At 42.4% G+C, this 23,292-nt stretch overlaps 1 protein-coding gene and 1 long non-coding RNA gene across 9 annotated transcripts in view; one reads left to right on the top strand and one right to left on the bottom strand.

The window, feature by feature from the left end:
- UBR4 (ubiquitin protein ligase E3 component n-recognin 4) overlaps positions 1-14,873 on the bottom strand; it is a 131,264-nt gene extending 116,391 nt beyond the window's left edge. For 7 of the 8 annotated variants that reach the window (XM_073903272.1, XM_073903275.1, XM_073903278.1 and 4 more), the window contains exons 1-11: positions 14,663-14,872; positions 8,163-8,260; positions 6,850-6,953; positions 5,926-6,055; positions 5,673-5,812; positions 5,055-5,157; positions 4,805-4,946; positions 4,520-4,644; positions 1,638-1,762; positions 992-1,051; positions 716-906 (exon numbers count right to left, since the gene is read on the bottom strand). In XM_073903272.1, the coding sequence (XP_073759373.1) occupies positions 716-906; positions 992-1,051; positions 1,638-1,762; positions 4,520-4,644; positions 4,805-4,946; positions 5,055-5,157; positions 5,673-5,812; positions 5,926-6,055; positions 6,850-6,953; positions 8,163-8,260; positions 14,663-14,838 (1,394 nt within the window). In that variant the 5' untranslated portion in view covers positions 14,839-14,872. Of the gene's footprint in view, positions 1-715; positions 907-991; positions 1,052-1,637; positions 1,763-4,519; positions 4,645-4,804; positions 4,947-5,054; positions 5,158-5,672; positions 5,813-5,925; positions 6,056-6,849; positions 6,954-8,162; positions 8,261-14,662 lie in introns of all 8 variants that reach the window. The other variant, XM_073903273.1, reaches the window with a different exon arrangement.
- Positions 14,874-15,075: 202 nt separating this feature from the next.
- Positions 15,076-16,551, top strand: LOC141374453 (uncharacterized). The gene is made up of 2 exons (XR_012381356.1): positions 15,076-15,141; positions 15,464-16,551. It is a non-coding gene; the product is annotated as an uncharacterized lncRNA (long non-coding RNA).
- Positions 16,552-23,292: the final 6,741 nt, after the last annotated feature.

Genomic DNA, 23,292 nt, shown 5'->3' with positions numbered 1-23,292 from the left:
AATAACAGCCCCTGTCACTCTCTAGCCCCTCGCTCTGGCTTATTTTTCTTCACAACACTCATATGAGAATCCATCATGAACTTATTAGTTGCTCCAATGAGAAAATAAGCTCCATAAAAGCACAGACATTGCTTTGAATAGTGCTACATCCTCAATGCCTGGAGAGAGCCCAGCACATGGTAGGGACTGAATGAATAAAATCTAGAAATGCCTGGGCTTAGAAAATAAAACCTCAAACCACATGGAAGTCCTATCTCTAACTCCTCTCCAAGCAAGCAGGGCTTACTGTCCAGACTTCGTCAGAACGGTAGCAAATGTTTTAAGGAAGCAAGCCAGGAGCAACTGACAGAATCCTCCTTACAGGTTAAACATGCAAGTAAAGTAATTAAATGCAAGTCACACCAGCCCATTTTACAAAACAGAAGCATTTTTTTCTGATTTGAACCTCATTAAAACCCTGAAAGATGTATTACACATTTTCCCCTTTAGAGATAAGCAAACAAGCTCAGAAAAAATGAGCAATCTGTCCAAAGTCACACAGCTATGATGTAAGCATAAGAGACTATGATTATCACCTTAGTTGTTAAATTTAACCAGGTATGCAGGCAAATTGTTCTACTGATGTGAAGATGAGAGGGGTAACCCTAGCTCCCCATCAACATAAAATGGCAGGGACACAAAACAAAACATGAGTAGCAATCGAGTAGACACATACCCTTTCCCAGGTCCCAGTTTAGGAGAGCCCACTCCCTCTTTTGTACGAGAAAGGATGTCTCTGACTCGGAGTGCAGCCAGGGGGTCTTTCTCTTTCCCCTTATCAGCCAAGGCAGTAGGACTGAGGTTCAATATGAGGAAAAGGCTGTTTAACAAACACCAGGCACCCAGCAATTGGAAGTTCTGATAGTGCTGTTGAAAAAGCACAAAAGAAAAGTATGAACGCAGAGATCTTACGAGCTATGAAACAGGAATGTAGCAGAGACATCCTTCTTACCTCTCCACCAGCCCGCCGGGAATTGCTGATTGCTTGTCCAATCATGTCATAGATTTCAAGCTGTCCAACATCAAACATACACAAAAATCTGAGCAAGCTGACCTACTTCATTACAAACCTTAATCCCACCCAAATTAATTTCACTTGAAGAATTAAATATCCTCAAGGCACTTTCTAAAGATAGGATTCCATCACACTTTCCTTGACCTTTACATGATGCTGACTCCTCATTACATTCAGCTCACGGGTCACCTTCTCAGAGATGTCCCCCACACACCATCTAAAGCAACACAGCCAGGCCCCCATCAGATCATGGTACAAAACAGGGACTCGTCCTACACACTCACCATTCTCAGAGGCTATCTCGTGTACTGTAGGTCTCCGCTCAAAGTGCACTGATGCACACAGCAAGCCCTCAGTACACGTGCAGACGGAGTGACTCATCTTTCACAAGGTCCGCTGCCACCACAAAGACGCGGTGCCTTCCACAGAGCCAACCATGTGAATGCCCACCTCTTAGACCTGCTACCAAGGGGAAGGGATGGAAAAGACTCCACATCCTTTCCTCTCCCTGGGAAGAGAGTGGACCTGGCACTATCTCCGCAATGAACGACAGAGGCCCCCAAGGCCAGGGGACCCAGCTTACACATTTCTGGACGATCGTAGCCGCATCGCTCTCATAGTCCTCTTCTTTGGAGCTTGTGGACCCTGTCCGCACCTGCTGGGCACTACCCACATGCAGGATGGCCATGCAAGTTGCCACACTCACACCTGGGGGGAAGAGGGGAGAAGATGCACAGATTCCAATCATGGCACAGTCCCAGGAGTCCACCGAAACAGAGAAAGAAAACACAACGCACCCCCAAACCATTCCATGATTTGACGACTGAGAGTAATGTCCACAAGAGCAAGACTAGATAGTGTTACCATCCGGTCCAGCAATCACACTCCAAAGTATTTATCTGAATGAGCTGAACACCTGCATCCACATCAAAACCTGCACACGAGTACTTACTGTAGCTTTTTCCTTAACTGCCAACAATGAGAAGCAACTGAGATGCTCCTCAACAGGTGGATGTACCACAAACTACGGCACACCCATACAAAGAATATTATTCAGCAATAAAAAAAAGGCGAGTGATCAAGTCATAAAAAATCAGGGAGGAAACTTAAATGCGCACTCCAAGCAGAAGCAGCCAGTCTGAAAATGCGACATACTATATAACTGATTCCAACTTTAGGGCACTCTGGAAAAGTTAAAACCATGGAGACAGTAAAAAGATCAGTGGTTTCTGGGGGTGAGGGTAGGGAGAGTGGGATTACTAGGTGGAGCATGTAGGACTTCAGAGCAGTGAAACTACCTTGTGTCATAGTGACGATGAACAGAGGGCATTATACATTTGTCAAAACCCACAGAACTGTCTAACACAGAGGAAACCCTGATGTAAACAATGGACTTCAAAAAAAAACAATGGACTTCAGATAATAGTGTATCAAATCCTGGGTTCATCAATTATAACAAACGTACCACAGTAATGCAATATGTGAATAATAAAGGAAACAGGGTACTGGGGAGAGAGGGTAGGTGGGAACTCTGTATAACCTGCTCAACTTCTCTGTAAACCTAAAACTGCTTTAAAAACAAAATCTATTAACTTTAAAACATCACAAAATGTTTTCCTATTTTTCCAAGATTGTGGGGAAAAACATTCCATATTTGGTATTCCTCAAAGACACTAAGGCCAAATCCCTGTCTTTACGTCAAATCCCAGGCCATCAAATTTCAACAACCCAAATCTGGGATCTTTAATCAACTAAAAAATTTTGAGGACCCTTTAACCAATATTGACTAAGTACACTGAGAGCCATGTGATATTCAAGAAATTCCCTAAAAATTAAAAACCCCAACTTAAAAACTGCAAAAATCAAAGGCAGAGGATGAGGTAGTAAGCACTGGAGATGGGCTGAGGGAAAACACATTTTCCCATGCATCTTTAGCTTTCTCTTCCCACTGCTGCTGCCCTAGCTCAGGCTCTTACGGTGTCTCGCTTGAACGACTACAAAAAAATCCTCCTAAAAAAGCTCCTGCCTCCAAATTTCCCCACACCAAAATATCCTGTACATTGCTGTTTGAATACAGCTCAGAATTTTCAGTGGTTTCTACTGTCTACAGGACATGGTCCAAATGACTTAGACTGCATCTCAAGACCTCTGTGACTGTGTCCTCCTTTCTCTCCGGCTGTACAATACCCACTCATCACATATCCTCTCCCCTCACCCCTTCCCTCCACACACACTTACACAGTATGTTCCCCCAAACTCTAGGATACTTTGAGTCCTGCTTCTGCCTCTTCCTCGGGATAGCCAAGTTGCAATCCCACCTTCACTACAGGTACATCAACAGAACTCCTTCATTACTACTGCTTTACCCAATTAAAAGTGCCTTCCTCTTTCTATCCCTATATCCCAGATGTTCAAAATAAAGCTATTAAAAGAATGTAGGGAGATGATCAACCTCAGCAATTTCTTGGTGCTCCCCAGGTTAGGTTGCCAAAGGGGTTCAAATCCTCACTTAGGGAGCCAAGTAAACATCAGAAATTGTTGTATCTTCCAAGACATACCAGGACTACAGTTATTTAAAACCAAGGATCAGTGAATTGGGTTAAAAAGTCACTGTCATAATAACTTAAAAGAGAGTAAACAGCAGCTCTCAGTTCCCACTCTCAAGGCAGCATGAGCAACAGGAAGAAAGGGGATTTTGTGGGAGCATGAAGAATAACATCTGTTGGGGCGCCTGGGTGGCTCAGTTGGTTGGGCGACTGCCTTCGGCTCAGGTCATGATCCTGGAGTCCCAGGATCGAGTCCCGCATCGGGCTCCCTGCTCGGCAGGGAGTCTGCTTCTCCCTCTGACCCTCTTCCCTCTCGTGCTCTCTATCTCTCATTCTCTCTCATTCTCTCTTTCAAATAAATAAATAAAATCTTAAAAAAAAATAAAAAATAAAAAAAATAAAAAAAATAAAAGAATAACATCTGTTGTATTTACCAATATAAACAGATACCACCTGTTCCGTGAAGGCTTCCTCAGATGTGCTCCCACAGCAAGACTCCATCTCTCCCTTCTTTGTGAACCCAACTACTCTACACTTCTCTTATTGCCTTTATCATCTCCTGTTGTATATCACTCCATGTGGTCCTAACTGTTCTCCTTGAGGGCACAGATTACATATTGTTTATCTCAATATCCCAACAGCCCTTGGCATTTTGCTTTTCATACAGTAGATAATTTACTATTTGCACATACTATGAAAGCAAATATGCATATAATGTGCCACCAGCTGTGGAACAATGGGATCATTCTCAAGATTCCAATGGAGACCTCATTTCATCTAGATGAGCCATCAGATGATCCTCGGGGATAAGGGCCCAAGTAAGGGGGAGAGAGCAGAGCACTCAGGAGGATCTCATGGTTTCCAGAAAGTATACTTGTGCTTAACTGAGAAAATGAGATCAGACATCATAACCTCTCACCTGCATACAGACAACTTAGGCTGAGGACTGTCACATCTTGTAGACGAGAAGGATTGAGAGGTTCCAACACAGGTAGAGAAAGGGTATCCAATGCCATGGTTACATCAATCACCAGTGAATGAAAACTAGAACATGACAGAGAAGGAGGTTAACCAAAGCATCTCTCTGAATCCCTTGCTTCTATAATCTGATAATTAAAGAAAGTCGGCATGCCATAAACTATCCAGTTTCTCTCTTTTTGAGAGCAGCATTAGAAGGTAAAGCACACACCCTGGAGCACCTTACCCATTGCGAACAGCAGTGGCATCTGCTACTGTGGCCGGCATGATGAAGAAAGAATTAGCCAACACTGCATCTTGAAACCGATTGATGTAGCGCAGGAAATAGGGCAGGTTCAAACACACGCGCAGTAGCTTCTCTGAGCCACCTGCATTAATGACAAGGCTCGACCTTACAAACGGGCTTGGTTCTTTTCCACTTACGGAATTTTTTAAAGCAGAGAAATCAGCTCTATGACGACAGTTAAGAGTCTTACCAAGCTCTTGAAGACTAGCCACATTCTGAGCTATAAACACATTCTTGGTTTTGATAGCAGAGGCTTGATCTGTGGATGACTGCTCATCATTTTCTCCTTCAGCCTAAAGAGAAACAAAGGATGCAAAAGGCCTATCATGATACCATCACCTACCAACTGCTGCCCTGCAGTTCAGAATCTAAGCAAGTGTCCAAACGAAGCAGAAGTTCTATGGATACTCTTCAGATTTCCCAGGTAATGAGGGGGGACTCCCTCTCTAATGTTAGGGAAAATACAAGTTATTGTCCCAAGAGGAGGAGAAAAATACATAGCTTGAAGATATATATATTCTACAACTAATAGACAGTGTGATGTCTTTTATAAAAAAGTGTACATGTTCTTTATATCTGTTTATATGCATTGAGAAATTTTAGAAGAATGAGCATCAAAAGAATATCAACGGTGGACAGAAAGTTAGGGGAAGTTTTGCTTTTTGTTTGTTTGTATTCTTCTATTTCTTCCTACCCTAGGCACATACATCATTTTACATCATAAATGTTAAGATATATTTGTTACTTTTTTCTAGTATTATCATCTCAAAACCTCCAAGGGATGAGGCATTTGGCTGGAGTAACTCACCGGAGTCTGTGGACCTACAGGTGGTGATGCTACAGTTCTAGGGTTGAAAACTGACGTCAACTGGTTCAAAAAATTCATCTGTACCTCCTTCTGCCTCAGCTCTGGGCTTACTGGTGAGGCCAGCTCTTTCTGATCTTCCACTGTAAATATAAAACCAAGAACAGGGATGAGCAGAGTGCCACTAGAAGCCAAAGCAGGAAAAAGTTGGCCAGGGAAGTAGCCAAAGAAGTAGGTCTGGCAAATGAAGGCTCACCATCTGAGAGTGTCTTCACTGTTTGTGGCAGCTTGGCTGATTTCATCATTGCTGTAAACGTGATAATTTCAGTCCTGTCTAGTCGGCTACAGCCAGTGCACAGGCCCTTGATGAGGAGAATCAAGTGTTTCTGAAAAGAAAACAAATTCAAATGTGTCTTTCAGAAGATACTACTATTTTGGGACTTTTCACTGGCACAGGGCCAAATTTAGGTTCGTATCAAGAACTGAAATTAGGGAAAACGCTAAAGCAGAGATCACAAGTTGATGGTCCTCAGACCGTACCTGGCTTGCAAATTTGTCTTATTATGCTCACAGTGTTGTTGGATTTTTATTGTTTTCATTTGAAGTTATGGGTAACTTTTTAAAACATGGAAGGTTCAACATACAAATCCAGATTTCTTATCTTTCGCAGTAATTCACAAGACACAGCAAATGAGTCTCCACCGCCCCCCGCCAACAATCAGCTGGAGCTACATGGTGATTGGCCTATACTTTATAGCTGGGTCAGGCACCCTTTTCAACTGGCACACTTCACCCATTTTATGTTACTTGCCTGACCCCTGGAAACGTGGAAGTTTGCAATCCTTGCAAAAGCCTCTGTAGTCCTCTAAACCAGAGGCTGGCGAACCACAGCTCCAATTCAGCCCACTGCCTGCTTTTGTAAATAAAGTTTACTGGACCACAGCTACACTTGCTCATTTATGTATTGTCTGTGGCTGCTTTCATACTACAAAAGCAGAGTTTAAAAAATAGAGACTAGTTTCAACAGGAACCAAATGGTCAGCAAATTGTTCACTATCTGGCCTGTTACAGGAAAAGTTCACCAACCCCTGCTCTATGCCACCCCTCTCCATCATCATTCCACTAGTCTGTCACAGTCCTACCTCAAAATAAGGGACACAGATGAGCCCATCACTCTCACCTGGGACACGGCACAGGCCTCATCTGGGTTCTCCAGACGCAGGAGAGAAAACTCGATCAGGACTTTACAGGCCGCTGCTACCGACTGAAGCTGGTTCCGGGGAACTGAGAAAGGAATGGGCTTCACTTAACCTCAGACCGCCACAGCCTTAGTCAGCCTCACAGTCAGTACATCTAACCAGACAACTCCCAAGCTCCGTGTGTCCAGCATTGCCAGCACCATTCCATGACAACAATCATTCAGAACCAACAATCCAAGGGTCAAACAAAGGCATCCTGGCACTGATAACCGTACACTGCTACTACATCAATCTATCTTACATTTACGGGAAATTCATTATAATAGGAAATACAACACAGTAAGTACGAAGCACTTCAAATATATTAACCCACTTAATCCTTAAACCAACGTTCTGAGGTAGATATTGTTGCCCCCTCCCCTTCCTTTTCGTAACAGGGAAATTACACCACAGAGAGGTTAAATGACTTGCCCAAAGTCACAGGGCTAGAATCAAATCCAGGAAGTCTGGCTCTTAACTATTAGAATATAATACCTCTCCTTTCCCACAGGTTCTAAATGCCTTTTACAAGAGGCTTCCTACACAAAATTTCTTCAAGCTAAAAGTGATTCCTCCATCAGCAGCCAGTGCCTATAATAAACAGCACTGCACATGATGGTTATCCAGCAACCCTATGGCTTCCTTTCATTTTACTTGCTTAGCAAACTATTTAAATAAACAAATAATTAGAATTCTTCAGAACTCTCTGAGTTAGGATTTTTTTAAACAAGTAAAAACACAAAAATTCAGAAATAGTGGAAAATAAGGGTAAAAAAAAGAAAAGGTTTAAAAGATGAGTAACTGAAATTGAAATCCCTGGACATACCAGAGAATACAAAAGGAGAATTTACTTTCTCACCAAAACCAAATAAGGAATAGAGCCTTCATGAGTGGCCCTGAACCTCAGGTCAGTATCTGCCCATCCCCCTCAACCCCCCAAAATTAACACATTAGTAATTACATGTATGAAACCAATAACATGCTTCTGATTAAGAAGGTACAAGTTAACATAATGGGTTACGAAGCAGACATCCAAACCAAGCACTTTTTAAATCCCTCTTGGTTGGTCTAAGTAAAGGAACTTCCAGAGCCTTATCAGACTGATAGTGGTCTCTACTGTTGGGTGAACAGGTTTAACAGGAGTGTTAAAATACAGACTTCATTAACAACCTGTTCAGACACCCTACAAAGACGAGACACAACCACCCCCCATCCCCAAGCCCTCAGAAGGGAGTGAAAAGAGTGGAATACTCACTGAGGCTGCAAACTGTTGTAATATAGTGTGTGGAAAGTGCAACAAAAGAGGAGTAGAAGGGCTCATACTGCTTCTCGTGGTGCAGGATTTCAGATTCACTGCAAAGAAAATAATTCAACTAGCATTTATTTAGTGCTTCCTATCCGCCAGATGCCCTACCCCTTTACAGGCATTACCATACTTAATCCTTAGAGCACTTGGGAGGCACTGTAACCATCCCTATGTTCAAGATCGAGAAAGTGAAACTTAGCAAATTAAAAGCAAGCACCTTGCTCAAGGTGTCAGGCTTAGGGAGTTTCAAAGGCTAACAGGTAGGAAACATTTTCACACTCACTTCGAATTAAAATCCAAGTTAAAACATAACAGGATGCCATTTTGTCCTTTATTACTGGTTGGCAAAGACCAAAAGCTAATAATGTCATGTGCTGGCAAAAAGGAAGCAGACCAGAGCACTCAAAATACTGTTAGTGGGAATACAAGTCATCGTAACCCATGTTGGAAGACCAAATAAGACCAGTCCATAATGCAAGAATCAACAACTTGGGGAGAAATCACCTCATCAATGCTAAAACCCAAAATTCACCAAGTATCAGAGTCCTCCTGTCTCCCCACGCCCCCGTACCCCCAACCAGGACATAGCTAGATCACAACAAATTCAGGGATTTTAACCATATCCCTTATCTTGAGCTGAGGAAATGCCCTCTTCTGTGAAAATGTGGAGCCCAACTAAGTCTTTAAAGTTATACATGTATGTCATTCTAGCAAATAAGATGCTAATTCCCAAACCCTGAAACAAGAAGACAATGAAAACAAAATAAAACAAAATCTATCTTATTAAATGGAAAGAACAGAAGGTTGTGGCTAAACAGTTTCCTCAGTGAGTTAATTCTCCAACCAAAAGTATCAGCCTAGGAAGGGAAATGTACACAGTCAGGACTCTATCCACTTGCCAAATCAACACAAGAGCCAAAAGACAAGTTCAACACTGGGGAGATGCCAGTGTGAGTGATGAATCACCTCAAATAGCACTTAAGAGTCTGGCATTGCAAACACTCTATGTGGGGATTTACTAGGATAAATGGGGATTTATCAAAGATCAGTTCCTTAACTCAGAATAACTGCTTTACCAAGAAAAAATATTTATGGAGCATCTATGATGTACAAGGGTCTTCCTGACCACCAAGGATCATTTCTATTTGTCAGATGGACAAAAAAGAGAAAACAAAAACCTTTAAACACTAAGTAACACTCAGTTTCTGGTGGCCATCATATTGGTATAAGGTCATATCCTACTCAGTAGAAAACTCCCTACTAAATCTCCTACTTCCACCTCATATACTTAGTCAGTTGTTCCTTCACTTCCACCCTTGTATTTTCTTAGTCATTGTTCTAAGGTTTTTCCACCCTGTAATTTGATGTATTTTACTGACTCATTTACCTTCTCTGTTTTATTTCAAAAGTTCAGAGCTGCTTATCCCCATGTTTTTCAGCTGAATGGGCTTACTAGAACTAAGAGAAAAACTGCCCACCCAAAGGATTCTGTTGTTTTCATTTCCATTCATATAATGAAATACATCCAAAATACAAGAATAAACTCATTTAATTGCCTGGTTCAATGTTGCCCCTTTGTGATTTTCCTGCCCTAGAAATGCGCAACTGCCTCATTCCAATAAAAAAACAAGAACGTACTTTGGGAAAAGATGGGCACTGGCATACAAAAAAATGGAGCACTCTCAAGCTTCACTTACAGTTTGCTTAGGGCAACTAAGGATAAACCTGGGGAAATTAATCTGAAAACACCTGAAGGAGGGAGTAGACATGTGGCCCAAAGGACAATACCATATCTCTTGATTTTAAAGAGACAAGTGTGTCTGAGTCACCTAATGAAGACTTGCTGCCACCCTCATTCCCCAAGAATCTGAAAAACACCAAGATACCATAAGACGCAAAGAAATGGAAAAAAATGGGACAAAAGGCAAGAAGTTAGGTAGGAATGGGGAAGAATGAAGAAATGCAGGCAAATATAACTAGAGAAAGGAAAATAAGACTTATAGGTAAAACTATTATCTCTCCTCTGGGCGGTCAAGCTATCTTCCTCAAACCTCTGCTTCTTCTAACAAACATTCCAACCACACCACCACTGGGGCTGAAACACTGCTGAAAGACAGGGAATCTGAAACATTTATATCCCATACAAAATAAATGTGAGGCAGAGTACAAAAGGGAAACAGCAGCTTCGCAGCCCAGTCACAGAAATCCAATTTGACATGTAAGTAAAAAATAACTGGCTCAGGTCTGGAAATATCTGCTTTTTTTTAGGAAGAGGTGGAACTCCAAGAGGACAAAATAAAAGACTACAGATTCACCTTCCTTCTCCCCCTTAAATACCACACTATTTATATCTTTTTTCTAAACTATTGGAAACTCCACATACCCCTTTCCCTTCATCAGAGTCATAAACCCCCAAGAATAGAATCCACTGTGCCTGTTTCATGACACAATCAAGGAAAAAGTAAGCATAATGAATACAATTAAAGAATAAAAGCATTAAAAAATATATGCTTACCGAACATCTGCTGTATGTCACAGAGTAACACACGTTTAACCAAATAACTAAAAGCTTTCAGATACCTCCTTCACTCTTGACAAACTTGTGGTGAATGTGACACTAAGACATTAACCAGCCATGAGGACTAATCTCACAATCACACTCTATCACTTGGTGGCCGGCTTTTTTTTCCTGTAGGTCAATCATGAATTTCTGTCCGACAGCATGTAAATTCAGGAGACTGACATTAGTGTATCCATTTCTCCCTTTCAAGATATTTAGGAAATGACCGAACACTATCTAATAGAGATTTTCTAATAGCTTCCACCTTCCCAAGTAGGTCTCTCTCGCCTAAATTTTATCGAACACCTAGGAGGCAGAGACTGAAAGAGATTTATCGTTAAGGAGGCCAGGACAGCCTAGGAAGGACTGGCTCATGGGAAAGAGGCATTTTTTTAATTTATTTATTTATTTATTTATTTGGGGGGGGTAATCTACAAAGAGTCAATCAAAGTGTTCAATGACAATCATGGTCACCAACATGTCTTACACAGAGTTAAATCTTTTTTTTTTTTAAAGATTTTATTTATCTGTTGGAGAAAGAGGGGAAGCACAACAAGCAGGGGGAGCGGCAGGCAGAGGGAGAAGCAGGCTCCCCACTGAGCAAGGAGTCCGATGCGGGACTCGATTCCAGTACCCTGGGACCATGACCTGAGCCAAAGGCAGACACACAACCAACTAAGCCACCCAGGCGCCCCTTACACAGAGTTAAGAAAGAAATTCTGTATTTGATGGTACCTTAAACCATAAGGTTACATTCAGCACTTATACTAATTAATCCCAAATATGGCATGTGCTCTATTGAGTTAATTCTAGCTCCATTTCTGGTCTGGAAAAGCAAGGGCACTGTAAGGATTTTCAATCCTTACTATTAGAAGACATACTAGCAAAAGGCAGTAGAAATGAAAATGAATTTCTTGTTAAGTAAACTCAGGTATGTTTTTCTTTTAAAAATCGAAGGACATTTTTGAAAGTATGCTGCCCAGTTTACCCATGCTAATCTATTCCTCCTTTGTTTCATAGTTTGGTTACAAAGTCAAACTTAATAAACAGGATCTAGACCTAGAAATTGTTATCTACCTTTTCTTCAAACCCAAAGTTCAATTCCAACTATAAAAGGTATGAAAGACTAGAGATGGCAAGTGGATTGGTGGAGCACGGAGGAGTCTCAGGGCAAGTCACCATCCCCGAAGGTCAAACAGGGAGGAATTCAGTGGATGAGAAGGCTGTCAGGTAGGAAGGAAGAGCTGGCAAAGACGGAGCCAAGACATCTAAAAGGGAAGCAGAGAGTAGTAGATTGCAACAGAAAAACAGGTCTCTGGAGGCAAGGGAGAAAAACATGGCAATTATGACAATAGAAAGGGAACCCCAAATGGGAGCAGCAACCCCAGAAGTAAAGTAGCAGCCTAGGCACCTAAACCTTACCTACAAAACAAAACCCACCATAGCATCTGTACAGTGCTGACTCTGACCTGGTCCCGTACTCAATGGCCGTAACTCTATATTCAAGAAATATTTCCACAATTCTGACACCCTCATTTCATTTTTTTTAAAGATTTTATTTATTGGGACGCCCGGGTGGCTCAGTCAGTTAAGCGTCTGCCTTTGGCTCAGGTCATGATCCCAGGGTCCTGGGATTGAGCCCCGCACTGGGCTCCCTGCTCAGCAGGAAGCCTGCTTCTCCCTCTCCCACTCCCCCTGCTTGTGTTCCCTCTCTCGCTGTGTCTCTCTGTCAAATAAATAAAATCTCAAAACAAAAAAAGAATGCTTTTTCAATTTTTATATGGCTGAAAAATAATTTTTAAGACTTATGTTGTGACAGGTAAATATATGAAATTCACATTTTAGTGTCCATAAATAAGATTTTGGAACACAGCCACACCCATTCATTTATGTATTGTGTAAGGCTGCTTTTGCTATACAATGACCGAGTTGACTAATCCACACAGAGAATGTACAGCCTGCAAATATTTACTCTCTGGCCCTTTACAAAAAGAAAAAAAGCATGCCAACCTCTGCTCTATACCAAACTGAACACTAGTATGTTTGGTTGTTTTTTACTGTAAATAACTTGTAAGCCAGGTATTCTGAAAACTTTTCTAGGATCAAATTCCTCTCATAGAGCCTAAAGAGGACGTATAACCAGCTTTCAAAGTGAATTGAGCAACAAAACCAGAGCCAAGACTTCGGGGATCTTGCCTTACAATAAAAGTGTTTGTTACTAAACATCCGTTAGTTTGGGTATCTTTTCTAAACCGTGAAGAGTTCTTACCAGTATCTACAAACACAGGCAACTCTTGATTACCTCAGGGTGGAGAGCGCACTGTCACTTATTTGGCAAAATTCAAACCTAGTTTGATGTATTTGGCTTTGGCTCCTTCTACAAGCTGGACAGAGTTGCTAAGCCATCATAGCTTTAAAAAGATGGATCTGGAATACCGGATGAATGGGAGGGTATCATGTCCATAAAAACATAAAAGCAGGGGTGTCTGGCTGGCTCACTGGGGCATGCGACTCTTGATCTTGGGTTTGAGAATTGGAGTCCCACAGGTGTAGAGCTTACTTAAAAATAAAAATCTTTTGAAATAAATAAATAAAAGCAAATATTCTCGAGTGGAACACTGTCCATCACAAGTCACGTGATGAGTATAATGCAGGAAAAATACCGCAGAACCAAATGTTTAAAACAGTTAAAAAAGAGGCCGCGTAACTTGAGAGCAGTATCTTGATACTTGTTTATATCTTTAAAACATTCCTGGCTTAATAATTACACAGGAAAATCCATCTGTAGAGTTCACTGTGAAATTAACAAACACAGCCGATATTTTATTGTAACTTAAAAAAATGCATCCAAAGCATCACAAACCTAAGGAGGCACTACAATAAACAATTTGTCAAGTCATGGGCCTCCCTTGAGTAATAAATAGCAATTTCTAACCTTCTGGATAACATTACGATATACCCTTGTTACCCTTGTTCGCAAGAAGCTAAAATGACCCAGTCAGCAATTGCAGATTGTTGAAGTAAGATTTGACTAGTAAAATAAAAGTGAGACTGCCTTTAAAACCACGTCTACCATTAAACCAATGAAAGACTCCTCTGAGCAACGTTAAGTCAGGAAAAGACAGGCATTCGGTATCATGGCATTGTATGAACACAACTATCACGATCTAAGAACTCCGGACAAAATGACAAAACGATTTAACACCAAACCAATAAATGACCCCGTTTTTAAGAGTCTGAAGATATTTTATCGTGAGAGAGCGCGCGCGCAAGCGAGGGCACTGTTTCTGCGAGAAAATGACTTCAGGTTAACAGTGAAATGGTTTCACCAAAGACCGTTACATTAGCAATATACATTAAGTGCAACCTGAAAAGAAAGTCCTCAATGGTCACTAGTGGCTTCAGTCACAGAAACAGCACGTGCCCCCAGTGATTACCGCAGCACGGAAAGACCGTTATTAAATTATGTGGCACATCTCCAATTTAAACCCCAGGCTCCGCTCTGGCCCAAGCTAGGGGGATGAGTGCGGGCAAGAAATGCAAACTCATCAGTGCTTTGACCTTAACACAGGGGGCAGCCCCGGAGACATTCCCCTAAGAGCGCGAAGCGTCCCAAAGTCACTCCCAAACGGCTCCGGCCACGCCCTGTCAAGAGGGCGTCCTCAAAAGTTTTCCTCGGAAGGGAAATCGAGGCACAGATAATTTACATGGACCGAAGGAAGGAGCCCCGAACAAGCCCTCGTCTGCCTGGATCGGGGAGCCCCGAAGCCGCGGCTGGGGCGGGGGTCACCAAGCAGCAGAAGGCGGCCTGGGAAGCGGGTCCAGACGATCCGGCACGACCTCCCCTCCCCCTCCCTACGCCTGCCTCGCCGGGGCCGCCGCCCGGTACCTCTCGATGACGGAGGCCACCAGCTGCGGCAACTCCTTCATCTCGAAGGCGGAATAGGACGCGGACAGGAGGGGCCGCACCGCCACCTCCCAGCCCGGGGTTGTGTCCGGCCCCGTCGCCGGAGCCCCTGGCGCCGACGGCGGCACCGCCGCCTCTTCGCCGCCGCTCGTCGCCATCTTCCGTCGTACTACTGCGGCTCCCTTCAGGGGCTTGCCACCGGCCCAGCACCGCCTCCCGGGAGGGGGCGGAAGTGACGCAATCTGCGCGTCAAACTGCGCGACGCAGTCGCCGGGCAAAATACGCGAAGCGCAGGGCGGCCTCCCTCAGCTCTCAGGAGAAGCGCGGCGCCGCGCGGAGGCCGGCCGGAGGAGCTGCGCCTGCGCAGGAGTTAAGCCTTCGGAAGAGGGCGGGGGGGCGCCTACGCGCTGGGAGTCGTTCCTGAAGGTGGGAGCGATGGGGCCTCGGGGCATCGGAGAAAGGTGAGTTGGGTTTTGGTTGAAGTTGGCAAGACCAGGACAACGGAACAGGCTATGCATCTGCGGATGTAATGGTCCCGGCCCGAGGCAGCTAAGGACGAGAGTCCGATCATTCACCCGCTTCCTCCTCTCCCGAGTGCCCCCCACAATAGTGATACCACAGCGTACATAATCTACAAACTTTCTACTCCCCACGGCACCTCTCGCTATGACAATCATTAGTCTTACGTAATTCTGGCCCAAATCCCTCTTGTGTTTTCATTACTCTCACTAGTAATATTACCAGCTCGCATTTTACATCGCTGTCTGCAATTTGTCCCGGCAGGTTGTGGTTTCTCCATTTTTCGACCAGCAAAGAAAGAATGTTAGCTTTAATAACGGGCTTTTTGCCGATAGAGCGATCTGGATTCCAGATCTAAGAGGGAAAAGCAGTTTGACTTGACAGTTGACTCAAGGAAATGTATGCGTGCTTCGAAGACGTTCTTGGGGGGGTGTAGGGGTGTCAGTGGAGGACGTCAAGCCCTAGGCCCTGTGACCCACAGCCCGCCTAAATAAAGACATCTTCGCAAGAACAATGGACGGTTTCATAACCCTGAAGCCCTGAAAGTCTTCCCCAAGTGTTGGAGGACCTCCTTTTGTTACCCGCGTAACTCTGATAAATAAATTGGTACTTGATGATCGATTTGCACTTGTAGTAAGAAAAGCGCTGTTTTACATTAGGGATAAAATGCAGTCAAGGTATTGACTCTTCGAGGGAAGTCAAGGTATTGCTGCTACTCTTGGAGGAAAACATGGCTTTAATAATAGCCGTAAAGATTTTCCTTTATTTTCTCAGGGGATAATAATGACAACAGCAGGTTTCTTAAACATCAAAACGTTAAAGACCGAGAAAGAAGCCTTTCCATAACACAGTAAATATTGCACTAGTTTAAGATACTGAACCAGGCCTGAAGGAGAAGGCTTAAAATTTTAGAGTGGCTCTTGGGACATTCGTTTTATTTTACCCAAGGACAAAATTAATCTGCAGAGGTTCTCTTGGAAAGGTTTCAGGAAGTAATAGAAGATCAAATGTTCCTGCCGCCTTCCTTCCCCCTGCGGCTGGAAGAGAGAGAGTAAAAAAGTCAAACGCAGAATATCATGGGGAAATTTGCTCCTATACATAAACTCACATTACTTTTTAATATTTCTGGCTTATAAGATTTGGAGAAAGCAATCCAGGTTAAGATCTGTCTTTACAGGGGTGCCTAGGTGGTTCAGTCGGTTAAGCATCTGCCTTCAGCTCAGGTCATGACCCCAGGATCCTGGAATCTAGCCCCATGTCCTGCTCCCTGCTCGGTGGGGAGCCTGCTTCTCCCTCTCCCTCTGCCTGCTGCTCCCCCTGATTGTTTTCTCTCTCTCTCAAATATTTTTTTTTTTTAAAAAGACCCTTCTTTATAAATACCACATCAATTCCAGTATTGGAGATTTGTTCTTGTGTTGCTACAAAGATTTGGAATGGCATCTGCATTCTAAAAAATTTTTTTTTAAATAAGCTGTGCTCCCAACGTGGGACTTGAGCTCAGGACCGTGGAATCAAGAGTCACATGCTCTACCAACTGAGCCATCCAGGTGCCCCTCCACATTCTAAATTTAGATAAGAAAGGAACACAATAAATGGGGACTAAAAAAGACTTCTAGAGGAAACACAAGTTTCTTTTTTTTTTTTTTAAAGATTTTATTTATTTGACAGAGAGAGACACAGGGAGAGAGGGAACACAAGCAGGGGGAGTGAGAGAGGGAGAAGCAGGCTTCCTGCCGAGCAGAGAGCCCGATGCGGGGCTCGATCCCAGGACCCTGGGATCATGACCTGAGCCGAAGGCAGACGCTTAACGACTGAGCCACCCAGGCGCCCCTCACAAGCTTCTAATACTCTAGTCCAGAAAATAAGATAGAAATTAAAGAGCAATTTTTATGAATTATTAACTGAAGATTTAAAGTATTCGTTTCCTTCTAATAGCCCAAGTGGCTGGGGAAGGAACTAAAATTTTAAAACTTATAAAAGAGAGACATGATATGATCATATTACAAGAAATGCAGTGAAAGAAAAAAATTAAGCAGCCATGACTGAATGGTATTCAGTTGGGGATTCAGACTAGGAGGAAGTGTGGAGAAACCGGCAGGGAGTAAAAACGTTCTGTTGACAGGAGTCGTGGTTACATGAATATACACACAATATTCAACTATATACTTACAATGTATTCACATTAGTAGTTAAAAATTATACCTCAATCTAAAAACAAGGGGGACCTGGATAGCTTAATCGCTTAAGCGTCCCACTCTTGATTTCAGCTCAGGTCATGATCTCAGGGTCATGAAATCAAGCCCCCCCCATCAGGCTCTGCGCTCAGCATGGAGCCTGCTTAAGATTCTGTCACTCTCCCTCCACCCCTCCCCCGCTTAATAAATAAATAAATAAATAAATAAATAAATAAAATTTTTAAAAATCTCTTTAAAAAAATAAAGTGAAAACAACAAGAGGTCATTGTCACTCCACAAACCTCAAAGCCAGAAATATTGGCAGTTTTTATTTCAAAAAAATTCCATCTGATAAGAGCTGCTTGAAATAAATCCTAGTAGGTATTGTGTGTTATTCATTACTTGAATAAACCACAGGTATTAACTCCCAGGAGCCAACAGAAATCAATCTGTTCTCGAGCTTTTACAAAGTTACAAGAACCAATAGTGCATATTTTATGGAAACTCCTAATGGAAAGCAGCTCCTTTTTGGTAATTCACAATGAAGGGAGTTTGTTTTTTTTTTAACATCAAGAATATAAGGAAATAGGGACACCTCGATGGCTCAATCAGTTGGGTGTCTGCCTTTGGCTCAGGTCATGATCCCAGAGTCCTGGGATCGAGTCCCACGTCAGGCTTCTTGCTCAGCCGTGAGCCTGCTTCTCCCTCTGCTTGCTGCTCCCCTAGCTTGTGCGCGCGCTCTCTCTCTCTCTCTCTCTCTCTCTGACAAAATCTTTTTTAAAAAATACTATAAGGAAATAGATTAGAAGCCTAATTTAATTTAGTAATATGATAGTCATTTGTAATCCACAAGTATTGATTGTTTTTCTCATAATACTGCATTTTATATGGTATGAATTTAAAACAAGAAAATGTGCCTTGCAGCCTTCTTGCAGTTTTGGCAATTGTGCAGGGACTAGAATAGAATGTCAGTTTTACAGAATAGCAGGAAGCAAGATTTACAGGAAACTGAGGAAGAAAAGAGCACAATTGAAATGATTAAAATTATAAGGTGAACATCCAGATTTGCAATACTGTTCAGTAACAGCCAATGTGAATTAATAAAAGCTTGACTGTCAAACTTCTACAAAATGAAGCTTAGATAGATACACTAATTCAGCTTAACCCAAATAATTTACATAAGATCGCAAATATATCAGAAGAGTTTTGTTTTAGGGGCGTCTGGGTGGCTCAGTTGGTTAAGCTACCGACTTGATTTCAGCTCAGGTCATGATCTCAGGGTCCTGGGATTGAGCCCCACGTTGAGCTCCGCACTCAGCACGGAGTCTGCTTGTCTTCTCTCCCTCTTCTCCTCCCCCTGTTCACTCTCCTTTTTTTTTTTTAAGATCTTATTTGTTCATTTGAGAGAGCAAGAGCAGAGGGAGAAGCAGACTCCCCACTGGGATTGAGTCCCAGTCCTCAGGTGCCCCAATAAATAAAATCTTTAAAAAAAGAAGGGTTTTGTTTTGGAAAATGACTTTTGTAGTCCTCAGACCTACCATTACCATCGTTTAGGATTTACACTCAGCAAAATTTTAGACCATCAGATTTAGAGATAGGTGGGAGAAGGGTAAATCAAATGTGGAAAAATGTTAATATCTGGGGAATCTGAGTGAAGGGTATCTGAGAATTATTTGTACTATTGTAACGTTTCTCTAAGTCTGAAATTGCATCAAAATAAAAAGTTTAAAAAACCAGTTTGTAAATACTTTGCTTTGTGATTAGGAAAACATGATTTGAATATAATGACATACGTGGCAGGCACTTAGCAGAAGTAAAGTAGTATACTTAAAAGTCTAGAAAAAGTGGAGTCAAATGATTGTACTGTATCCTTTAGCACTGTTAGGGGACAGGGGATGGGAGGTGTCCTGGTCAGCAGACATGAACATTCTGGTCTCTTAGCAGAAGCATGCCTATCATTAAAACCATGTGTATAATATCACATCCTCTATTCCAGCGCCAGAATAACCAAACAAGCTTATAATAGCATTTTAACTTATTATATATTCCTTTTTTATAGGATATGCATTCCAACTAGCAAACATAAGTATTCTCCTTTTCACAACTATCGTCTTCATTGTCATCTATAAACTGGCATTCTGGTTTGTCAGTCTTCTAATCTAACTTATTGTGTGACAGCACATGGAATATACATCACCAAAACTGTAAAGAATAAAGGCACTTATATGAGTAAACGTGCCTTTGAAATGCTCATTTTTAGTTTGCTCTATTGACTTTCACTCATTCCGATTATGTGTGAGGTGGTAGTAGACAAAGAGTGTGCTTCCATATTAAATCTGTGACTATTTTATAAAGATACCCTCCTAAATGTCATCAGTCTGTATACTGGGAAAGGCACCTTCTCAGTATCACGGGTCAGAAATTTACATAAGCCTCAGTGCTGGTGGAAAAATGGCTTCTTGTTTGGAGGTCAGTCTCAAGGTCACACTCTAGTGCCTTAAGTGGAAGAGGGTGTGCACACATCCTTTACGTTATAAATCCTTACTGGAATGATGGTCTAAAGAATACAAAACAGACTTGCCTGAAAGCATTCGATTGATCTCATAAAAATCTCTAATAGAATAACACTCTTGGTGCTTGGCTCCGGACCTTACCCCATCAACCTCACCTGTATTCCAAAACTACATCAATTTGAAGCAGTTCATACAAAGTACCAGCATCTCCTTCATAGTTGAAAGGTAGATGGTATCTCTCAGTTTACATTTTATGAACAATAAAAGTGCACAGGATGTTGTCAACTTTTTGAGTTGAGTTATGGAATAACTCAATATTTTGAATATTAAGGTAGTGTTTTCCAGGGCGCCTGGGTGGCTCAGTCGTTAAGCGTCTGCCTTCGGCTCAGGTCATGGTCCCAGGGTCCTGGGATCAAGCCCTGCATCGGGCTCCCTGCTCAGCAGGGGGCCTGCTTCTCCCTCTCCCACTCCTGCTCGTGTTCCCTCTCTTGCTGTGTCTGTCAAATAAATAAATAAATCTTTAAAAAAAAAGTGTTTTCCAAAGCCTATTTGGACTTTGAGCCTATGTAATCACTTTATTTTGTTTCTATAAGTACATACCAATATAACAAAAAGACACTTTTCCCTTTTTAATTTTTTTTTTAATTTGAGAGAGTGAGCAGGGGGAGGGGCAGAGGGAGAGGGACAAGCAGACTCTGCTAAGTGCAGAGCCCAATGCAGGGCTCAATCCCAGGACCCCAAGATCATGACCTGAGCTGAAACCAAGAGTCAGACGCTTAACCGACCGAGCCACCCGGGTGCCCCGATACTTTTCCCTTTAAAATAGAATTTATGGTATCGTAAAGCTCATTTCCCGTATTGATCTTGTAAGCATTTGTTTTAGGTATTAGATAGGGTTTGTTGGAGCTTGTTCCAGGGCCCTCCAGAAAAAGATGAGTAGGTCTATCTCTTGGCATTTCAGTAAATACAATTCCTATGTCACCAAAGGCACTGTAGAAATTTTAATGACTAGGGACAAATGTCCTAAGGCTCCCTCTACGAAGAGGTGTTGTACCCACTTGGGGAACTACTTGTCGGGGAACAGCTTCATGCTTAAGACTGTGGGGAGTTGAGAAGAGAGTTTAACGACCTCTGAGAGACAAGGACTGAAACAATAAAATGCGAGGGTGCCTCTGTGGGGGCAACTGTGTGGTTAGCAGCCAGGCAACTCAGGCATCCTGGGCAGCCAGGATCCACAGAGGAGGCTTTCTGGAGTTTACACATGAAACACTCCAAATCTGGAGAAGAGAAGAAAGCATTCCAAATAAAGCCTATAGAAAAAGAAGAGATTCAGGACTTAAATTTTTAATGCGCAGAAATCAGTCAGTCAGTCTTGGGATGATTCTGATCATTGTAGCTTATGTCCTGGGCTCTGACAAAGAATAGCAATTTATAAGGGCAGTGAAATTAAAAACTCTGAAATTTTTGAGTTACGGACACCGTACAGACTGTGAACCTGTCCCCCTACAAAAGCAATGAAACACATTCAGAGAGTTGAAGTGACTTGCGTTAAAAGGCTCAAACATGGGACACCTGGGTGGCTCAGTCAGTTCAAGGGCCTGCCTTTGGTTCAGGTCATGATCCCAGTCCCGCATCAGGCTCCTTGCTCAGCCTGCTTCTCCCTCTGCCTGCCACTCCCCCTGCTTGTGCGCTTGCTCTCTCTCTCTCTCTCTCTCTCTGACAAATAAAATCTTTCAATAAATAAATGTCTCAAACACATACTTCAGGAACTGAGTATTTTTTTCTGTCATACTTTGTTCCAGAAAGGATTTAAGGCATCCTTTTGAATACATGATGTTCAAAATGCATTACGTTGAAAAAAAAAAAATTAAATAGCATGATGCCACTAAAGAGTTTGTACACAAGAACACTAAACTCAGGCTATCAGTGCCCATATGAGTAATGTCGGTACTAGGCCACAGTAATTTTTGTATTTTAACTCTTTCTATAATAAGCCTGTTCTATTTAAAATCAAGGAACAGAGACTTTTTTAAGTGACTTAGGATCCTGACAATTATTCCCGATGCTGCGACCGGAGAGGAATTTCTCATCGGCCCTGTAAGTAATACGATCAAGAGTCCCCTTAGCGACATCTCTTAGACTCAATATGAGTTGTAAAATCCATTTCTGAGGATGGGCTATGACAAAATATGACCCCCAAATTCAGCCTAGATGCACAGTTAGTTCTCTGCTGGCCTGGCTTAATCTAGGGATCGAGTTCAAAGTAGCTTGAAGATGATTATATATATATGGGGGTGCCCACCGCCAGTCTGCCTCAACCCATCTCCTGAGCTGTTGGTTACTCTCCTCGTTGCTGTCCTTTCACCCAGTTAGTTTTCTTTGTATCTTATGGTCCATCATTTGCCTTGTGTCAGCTGTGCCCAGTGCTTTTGGGGACCGGGTGAGATGCCGAATACAGCTATTCTGTGGGGTCAGATGAGCAAGGGGCTACCTAGTTGAGCAATCACTGAAGCTGGTGAGAGAAGGAACATCCTCGAATGAAAATGAGAGAGTCGGACCAGGATTTATGGCTAAACAGATGGCCACAGGGATGCCTGTCAGTTTTACAGGTGCTCCAGGGCTCCTAGAATTAGGCCTTATACTCCCCAGAAAAAGGGCAAAGGAGTGAACTCACAATTCAGAATTGTGGACTGTAAGCAAACTAAATTATAGAGGACTGGTAACAAATATTATGTGGGTTTCAGGAAAGTTTACCTCTAACTTGTTCTGCTATTAAACTGGCAGGGTCAGTTGTCTCTTAGAGCCACCCACAGTTTATGACAGTAAAACCATGTTATCTGCAATGTTAAGTTACTCACCTTTCTTTGTTGGGGGGGGAGGAGGGAAGGGGAACAGGTGGTAATCTCTCCCCAAAGTGGTATTAAATCACTAAGTTACAATTTTAAGAGGAAGGACGGTGGGGCATAACACATTACTATTTAACCCCCTTCCAAAAGACTAACGTAATCTATCAAAAAAATTTTTTTTAATTTTTTTTTTTAAGTTTTATTTAAGTAACCTTTATACCCACCGTGCGGCTTGAACTCACAACCCCGAGATCAAGAGTCGCATGTTCTTCCAACTGAGTCAGCCAGGTACCCCTCATCTATCAAAAATTTTTAAAAAGGTTCTTACTGACCATGAACGTTCTAACAAATTCTGTATTTAACACATACACGTTCCCCAATAACTCACTGCAGAGTCAAAGGCTAGGGGAAAACTGTAACAAAAGCCACAAACCATTTTACATTATTCCCAACAGGGATTGAGAATCACTAAATATTATTTAGCTGAAAATTTTTACACCGAAAGATCTTGAATATTGACCAATAAAAAAGATGACATAAAAAATACTGAAGAACTTAAT

This window comes from Callorhinus ursinus, unplaced genomic scaffold (assembly GCF_003265705.2).
Source record: "Callorhinus ursinus isolate GAN/ISIS: 27379988/994484 unplaced genomic scaffold, GSC_fseal_2.0 scaffold18, whole genome shotgun sequence".
NCBI classification, from domain to species: Eukaryota; Metazoa; Chordata; class Mammalia; order Carnivora; family Otariidae; genus Callorhinus; species Callorhinus ursinus.
This window is presented reverse-complemented; position numbering and strand designations above follow the sequence as displayed.